Genomic DNA, 8,511 nt, shown 5'->3' on the forward strand with positions numbered 1-8,511 from the left:
TTACAGATTCACTCGTAAATGGAAAGGATCAAGGTCAATCACGTAACCTGATACACAAACAAAATGTATCAGCAAGAGCCATTGATTCAGTCAGAAAAGGATGAGCAATAACAGTGAAATGATGAAAATCATCTAATTTTAGATAAAAAACATCTCCAGTGAGATATGAATATTTTCCCCTCTGCTGGATTTAGAGCTTCATTCCAGGATATCATCTTTGTATCAGCTTCCACAGCATTAGACTACGTGTGGGGTTGGTTCTAATTTGCTCAATGTCCTCTGGAACAAAATGAGTCACAGCCTTTTGATATTCTTTTTTTTTTTTTAATTTTTAAAAAATTTTTAAAATTTAAAAAAAGTTTTTTATTTTTTTATTGCCTTGTGATATTCTGTTCTCATTGTTAGAATGTGAGTTGTTGTTTGATGCCTTTAGGACTTTATTCCTGTTTACATTTAATTCCCTGCCTATAAATACTTTTTTTCTGTGTGGACACTAGATCATTTCATCAATTAGGAAGCTCTGGCAATATGTAAGTTTTGAAATAAACAGTGTGCCTGGCTAGTCTTGTTTGTTGTGGACTAACTGCCCCTTTGTGCAGTAGTGTGGAAAAGGACATGTCCCTGGAATATGGCAAGCGGCAAGGGGGACCCCTGGGGTCAGGTGGAGCTCTCAGCAGCCCCTTGAGCTATAGAGTGGCCTTGCCTCAGGTGATCCCGTGGCGTGACTCTCTGCTTTCCTCCACTGTGAGGACAGTGGAATGCTGTCACCGTTGGTAGCATTGCTTTTGCTCTAGTCTCGGTCAGAACTTTCAGCCTGAATTTGACCATTTCTGGTGTCTGCCTTTCCGTCTCATCTATTGTGACCGACGCAAGAAACCGGCTCTCTTGGAAAGCAAATGAGCACAACCCAATTGGGAATTCCTTTGCATGAAATACACCTTCCCTCCCATCTCTCTTTCCACCCCCGGTTCGTTTGCCGAAGGCCCTCTGCAGCCCCCCTTCCTACCTCCCATCCTACCTGCCGAGCAGTCAGGGCCCTGGTAGCCATCTTCGCAGAAGCAGAGCCCCTCCTGGCAGTGTCCTCGCCCGCTGCAGGCGTTCAGACACCGCTGCTGACTGCAGTCGTCCCCCACGTAGCCCTCCTGGCAGAAGCAGGTGCCATTGGCACATCTCCCCTTCCCCGAACAGTCCCCGGGGCATCTCAGCTCGCTACAGTCCTCGCCCGTGTAGGGCTCTTCACAGACACACTCTCCATCCACACAGAGCCCCCGGGAGCTGCAGTCTGTCGGGCACCGGAGCTCGGAGCAGTCGCCCCCGCTGTACTCGCTGTCACAGACGCACTGGCCATCCACGCACACACCCCGGCTGGAGCAGCCCAGCGGGCAGTAGGGCTCGGAGCAGTTCTTGCCGAACCAGCCTTCATTGCAGATGCAGCCGCAGGACTGGAGGCTAAAGTTGCCGTGGCCGCTGCAGTGAGGGGTGTAGTCCAGTTGTCCTGGAAGGGTCAAGGAGGAGGTCAAAGGGAAGCAGTGGCTCCTCCTGTAAGTGGCGCAGGGGGAGGGGTGGGCACACACGTCTCTCCTCACTCTCTGGTTGGATTTGGGCGGCTGTCAAGCTCAACCTAGTTTGGTACATACCCAATTTCGTAAACAATTTTCACCCAATCTGGGTTGCCTGTGCCTAGCATGGTGCTGAGGGCAAGGACGAATGAGACCTGGTGACTTGTCCTCCAGGAGCTCACCTTCAGGGTGTCTTAGCTTGGGTCCCCTGTAAGTAGACCTTGGATGAGGGCTCAGGTCAAGGGACTTACTAGAAAGTGCTCCCAGGAGAAACTGATTAGGGAGAGGGGGAGATAGGGGAGGGAGGAGCTTAAGCCAGGGTGTGTTAACAGGCGGAGTCCCAGAGAGGATAACCCGAGTTTAATCCTGCGGGATACTCTGGCCACAGTGCAGGTCCCTGACAAAGACACACAGGAGCGGGCTGTGGGGACCGATGGCGACCCAAGGGGAGGTAGGCTGAGCTGCTGAGGCTGCTATGCAGGGCAAGGTCATTTGTGCTACAGACACATCTTGCTCCCTCTCCTTCCTGCCATCTAAGTAACTTGGCTCATTTATCACAACTCAGCACCAGGGTCACTTCTAAGGCTTCCCAGAACTTCAGTCTCATTTCGTTACTGTTTGCTCTGATCTTTTTGGATTCTATGCATATCTCTGTCCCAGCCCTTTCCACACCATAACTACAGGGGTTAATTTATCTGTCTAGCATGAGTCAAATAAACTAATTAAGCAAACATGAGCCCAGTACCTGCTTGGCATCCTTCTCTGCGCTTGGCTCTGGGGAGACAAAATCAAGCAAGTTACAGCCTTTTTAAATTCTGCCACTTTACCTAGCCCTGTGGTCTGAAAGGACGCCACAGACATTGCTTTAACATAGTTCTTGCTTGTGGATTTTTCCACATCTGCCACGGAACCCGGTAGGAAGCTGGGAGAAAACCCACTCAGACGCTGCCCAGCTGGGCACGAAGAGTTCACGTCCACGGACACCTATGGCTTCCCTGTATTCCTCAGCTCCACTGAAAAGGCAAAATGGCCTGAAAGTTCTCACCAAAGAGATTCATCCTGGGTTCCGGTTTTCACCTCTGTAGGTTTGGGTATCTGGAGGCTTTCAATCTCCCGGGAGGTTGAATGACCTGACTTTGTCTTCTTCACGTTGTTTATTTATAGTTTTGGTTATGAGGCCGAGAAAGAGGTGAGAAAACTTGGGAAATATTTCACCACACGGAAACTGCCCCTACTTTTGGTGTGTTATCCAGGCCTTGTTCCGTGTCATCCCTGCCACCTCCTGCTTCTTCCCTGTGAAAGCCTCCAGATACCCGAACCTACAGAGGTGAAAACCGGAACCCAGGATGAATCCCTTTCTCATTAAAGAATGAATGGCATGGCTCTAAGGTGCCTTGTGGGTGAGAGGACTGAACGTAAAAGGGGACTAACACAATCTTTATTTGTTAAAGGTCAGCTGATCGCTGTTGCTGCCACGGGGCTTACCAGAAGCCAGCCTTTCTTCTGTATCGCCCTAATTCTGTATGTAGTAATCCCGGTCATCGTCGTTTATCAGCATTTGTAAGTGGGGAAAGAAGGCGCGGGTTATGTGACCCACTTAAATACCGGCTAGTAAGTAGCAGAGCCAGGATTTGAACTCAGGGAGTCTGGCTCTGAAGGTGTAATGACCCCTCCCAGAGAGGTCAAGATAGTAATTCCTAAGTGGTCCTAGTCAGGGGGTGGGTGAGGCGAGAGGTAAATCTAGACCCTCAGCCTTTGGGGGCGTGGAATCAGCTCTTCGAGTGCGTGTGAGTCCGTGCGCGTGCACATGTGCGTGCGAGCAGGTGCATGTGCGTGCACGCGCACCCACGTGTGCGTCCGTGGAGGGAGCTGAAGCCTGCATCCTGCGGGAGATGAGGCCAGGTCCTCGGAGACCTTAATGACTATCATTTACTCAGATGGGAGAGAGGCTGTGGCTGAGCGAGCAGAGCGCCCGCGTTCTCTAGTCCCCGAGGTTAACATGGAGAGATATCAATTCAACAGCCTGTGAAAACCAAAGATGAATGAAGACAGACACCAAATTCCCTGCTCGCCACAGAAGTTGCTGCGCTGAACCGATGTACCATTACCTGACTCATCCCCCCCCAAATCAGGTTAATGTATTTCAGACTGACTGAGCAGCGTAGAGAATGCCGGCCCCGATTCCCCCGGGGAAGGACCGCATGTAGATGTGAGACGCAGTGGCAGAGAGCTGCAGACGCGAGCAGAGCCGCGCACTGTTCCCTCCGCGTGTGCGTGCCCGGAGGTGCTGATTTCGTGGGAGAGGCTGCCCCGCGGGTGCACTGTCCCCCCCTCCCCCGCGACTCGGCTGCCTCTGCGGGGACCCGCGCGCCCCCAGCGCCTACCTGTGGCCGCGCTTTCTGGGCAGCAGTTGCTGGTGCACTGGTCGCGGAGCAGCGACACCTCCCTCTCCAGCATCTCGATGCGGCTCAGCAGCTCCTGCAGCACCCGGGCCGAGCCGGCGCAGGGGCAGGCCTTTTTGGGGAGGTTGATCCTGTGGGTGAAGGTGACCTGGCTCTCGTGGTCCGAGGTCTGGCCCGTGTACTCCGCCAGCGCCTCGTCTTCGGCACTCACCTCCTGCTCGGCCGAGGCCTCCAGCCCGGAGGAGCAGAGGCTGTCCAGGGGCACGTTAATGTTGTACACGTGGTTGAAGACCATTGGCTGCTCTTTGCCAGAAGCGCTGTAGTTGGCCACACCTCCTTCCTCCTCCGCCGCCTGTCTCTGGACCCCTTCTGTGGTGACCTCCAGCTGACATTCGGAGGGCTTGAGCAGGGAGCCCAGGAGAATCAGGTTGACGCCAAGAAGCATGTTCTTCAGGACCACTGTTTCCCCGTCCACCCCCATTCTCTCAGCCAGAGCTCCGGGTTCAAGACCAGCCTGCAGCGCACAGCCCGGGGTTGTGGGAATCTGCAAGAGAGACCGAGGAACGAGATGACCCCTGAGAGCTGTGCCGAGCCCCAGGGCTGGGCGAAATCCTATAAAGCTGTAGAGCAGGCACTTAAGATTTTCCACGGGTAGGTTGGGAAGGGACAGTAGCTATCAGGGTCACAGAAGCCCAGAGCTTTGTCCCCGAGAGGGATGGATTCCTGAAAATGGACACTGCTTCTGCAGAAGGACATTTTGATTTCCCAAAAGGCTTATCTAGAATGCTCGCATCTGAGCCCCATGGTGGGCAAGTAGGCCCAGCCCAGAGGACCCGTGAGGACTGACGCCTGGGGGTTGGTGGTTAAGCTATTCCTCCAAGGAGAGCTCAGAGCTTACTTTCACGTCTGGGTGAGAAGTACGATGAAGGGTACCATGGAGCCTCAGGCATACCCTCGTATTTCCCCCCATATTTGTTAGCGAAGGGCCCTGCCAGCCTCTTCAAAATAAGTTATGAACTCCTCTAAGCCCGTGTATTCAATACGAGTTGACTTTGGAATAACCAACTAGGCAGATAATGTAGTTCCAGGTAATTGTGGTTGTTAATAATCCATGGGTACATTTGTGATTATCGGAGACTGTGTGAGCCGAACTTTCTTTTAATCTTCTCATTAGTTTAGTCCCGGTGCTTTGTGACCACGGGGTGCCTTTCTTCCGAGGTCCTGTTTAAATTGCTAAAATAATGAATTAGCTCCTCTGCTGATTACCTAGTCACCAAAACCCACAGAGGATGAGAAATTTACTGTAATGCAAATCAGTTTTGCAGAAATTATATTTCTTTTTTATCCCCTATGTAAAAGAGGAAAGAGGCTTACAAATTTTGGTTCTAAAGGTAGTGTTAGAGCTTCTAAGAAGATTAAAGACAGAGGGATGGGGTAAGGCTAGCTGGGACTGAGAGAAGACACAAATGATGCCTGATGCCTAGTGATGGGGCTTGGTGGCCGGACTGGGCTGCGTACCTTGCGCGTGACCTTCCTGGCCCTGGGGACTGCCCTAGGGGGGCTGATATCCCCATCTCATGATGGAAGATATCCCCATCTCATAATTGAGGCAATTCTGCCTGGAGAGGTTAAGATTTGAATGCAGGCCTGACGGACTTGCACAAACTGAAAGCCTGTCTTCCTAACTGCTGTGCTCTAGCTCATTCCTTGAAAGCATGTTCAATTTTCTGTTGTCTCTGATGGCAGTTGGGTAATTCTAGGATCTTCCTGGGAATATTGAGGTTAGAAACTTTGGCTAGGGTCAGATCCAATGTTCCTCCCTCCGGGAAGCCTCCTCCTCTCATCTTTTCCCTCCTCTCCCTTCATTTGCTCTCCCCAGTGAGGCGAAGTTAAGCCCCTCTGACAGCATGTCTCATGCTAGACCTGCATCTCCCTTGCCTGGTTCTCCCCACCTGGACTGCTAAATCGATTCTGGTCAGACCACGTCTTATCTGCAGCATTTGATGTGTGCCTAGGGCAGCAAAAGTGCTCAGTACGTGGCTGTTGGATGAATGAGTGGACGCCTGGAAGGACGAATAAACAGATAAATTAACGAGTGACTGCCCAGTGAGCAAAGGGCTGAAGCATTCTCCAACTTATTTGATCTCCTTCCATTATCCTCAAGTTATTCATTATTCTTGTCCCTTTCAGTTCAACTGGACAGTGTCTGAGGGTTGATTTTGGTAAGAAATCTGTATTAGTGTATTAGTATAATACACTAATTAGTGTATTATTGTAATACACTGTATTAGTGACTGTATAGTGACTGTATTAGTGACTAGTATAAAAACCACATCTCATTACTCAGTCTTTATGTTATATATTGAACCATCGTCTGTCCCTGTTTCCAGTAGGAAGAGGAAACAGAGCAGAGCTGTTAAGATCATGGACACTGGAGCCAGACCGTCTGGGTTCAGACCCAGCTCCTTCACTTTTCTAGCTGTAGGTGGATCATTTAACCTCTGTGTGCCTCCATTTCTCCATCTACACAATGGGGATTATAACGGTACCTACCTTACAGAATTGTAGGGATGTTTGATTATTATCTGTACAGTACTTACCTAGTACCTGGCATTTTAAAATAAATAAATATTGTTTACAGATATGTAGAATAATTGTTTTGCTTCTTCCCCTATCCAAGGGCTGCCCTGAAATTGCTGGAACACACGAGAAGTCTCATCCATCAGTGGACAGCAGGAAAGCCCAAACTTAGCATACCCTTGTTTGAACAAGGGAGAGGTTCTTGGAGCTAATCTGGGACGAGGTGATCCACTGGCCACATCAAGATAAGGTAAATCAGCCTTGGGGATAGATAGAGTGATGTCTCTGAACCAAATTACCCTCATGGCTGTCAACTCTTTCCAAGGCCCTCAATCTAGGGTGCTGTTGGTTTTCTGTTTCCGGGTCCCCAGCCATTGCCTCCTTGGAGGGTTGCTTCTGCCCCTTCTATCACTGAAAACTCCCCAGAACGGCTCTACTATCAGTCGTTGACACTCACTCACTCTCACACTGAAGGCCGAGGAGACTTAGCTATTTCTTTTACTAAACTAACATTGGTTTGTCTGATCCATGATGCTATTGCTGAATAGCTTTTTTTTTTTTTAACCCAGGAACTGTAAAATTATCCCATAAAACCCATAGCATGGAATGCAGATTTGTTTGCACATAGTTGACTCTCAATAAATAAGTGAAAGAATAAATGATGTTATAACTGGAAAGAAAGACAAGTGACAGGAAAATTAAGAGGGAAAAATGTCAGGTCCTACACTTAGATCCAAAGCGACAACTACAGAAGTATCTATGGAGAGGAAGTTTTAGCTTTATGTGTGAACAGCACTTATGACCCTAGTCAATTACAAACTTAACTATGAGTCCATCAACAGTGTGATATTTGTAACCTCCAAAATCTTATTTAAATTTAGGCTTTATGAATTAAAACACAGAACAAAGGAGAAGGAAGGGGCTGTTTATCTCTGTACCACACGAATCATTGACCACTTCTGGGGGGCCAGAATGTTGAAGAGACTCAGTTTTGTCATATGAGAGGGAGGAACTTGGCATTGGACCAGAGAAGTGAAGACTCACAAGGTACATTGGTTAATTTTTCATTCATTTGACAGATATTTATTGAGTACCTGCCATATGCAGGTTCCTTCATTCATAGAAGTCACTTTCAGGTGTATTTGCACATGTGTGTGTGTTCATGGGTATGTATGTGTGTGTCAGAGGGAGGGCAAGCAATAAATAGTAAAAATAATTGTGTGCAAGTATCTCCTGCTCTTTGAGAGTTGGCGTTATGCCACCTTCACTTGAGAGAGACCTATATTAGTTCTGAAAAGGGTTTTTACATTTAGGAAATTAGGAAAAAAGCAAAAATAGCATTCAGCATTGATTCTGCCGTGCACCGTGATAGAGGCAGTGCGTACCCCAAGCAGTGAGAGGGATGGATGCTGTCCTACTTCCCCTAGGGACGACACTCAGCATCTCGGCTTCGAGCCACAGGAGCTTTGAACTGTGTCTGTGAGCGTCTGTACTTTATCTCAATTTATTTGGTGTGTCCATTAGCAAAATGTGTTCTAAGGTGTTAGAAAAGCCCAAGAGAGGTAATTTTTTGGGTTTGGCAAGGCTCAAAAACTATTCCATATGAATTAATGGTACGTGTTTCTTCTCTTTGTGCCATTTCAACTTATGAAAGCTTTCATAGGAAACTACTTTCAGATAGCAAAGAAACCTGTGTACCATGTATAATGTATCATATAAGGCATAGCATATGGTATTTGATGTATGATGATATAACATTCATTTGTGTGGGTTTGTATCAGCAAATGTAAGTGGAGAAGACTAAAAGATGAGGGGCCAGGGCACTACCAGGGCAGGAAAAGTCGTGCTAATATTACAAGGCACGGTCAGGGAAGGCTTCTCTGATAAGGTGACAGCTGAGCAGAGACCTCAAAGAAGTGGAGTGGTGAGCCAAGCAGATGGCAGTGGAACAGCATTTCAGACATAGGGAA

At 48.7% G+C, this 8,511-nt stretch overlaps 1 protein-coding gene across 1 annotated transcript in view; it reads right to left on the reverse strand.

Annotated features, from left to right (window-relative positions):
• Positions 1-4,442, reverse strand: part of TNR (tenascin R) — a gene marked incomplete at both ends in the record, with an annotated part of 78,761 nt that extends 74,319 nt beyond the window's left edge. The window contains 2 exons of the mRNA XM_080824627.1: positions 1,019-1,495; positions 3,944-4,442. Coding sequence (XP_080680753.1) covers positions 1,019-1,495; positions 3,944-4,442 — 976 coding nt within the window. The remainder of the gene's footprint in view (positions 1-1,018; positions 1,496-3,943) is intronic.
• Between the last annotated feature and the right edge of the window lie 4,069 nt (positions 4,443-8,511).

The sequence above is a fragment of the Martes martes genome (genome assembly GCF_963455335.1).
Source record: "Martes martes genome assembly, chromosome: 15".
NCBI classification, from domain to species: Eukaryota; Metazoa; Chordata; class Mammalia; order Carnivora; family Mustelidae; genus Martes; species Martes martes.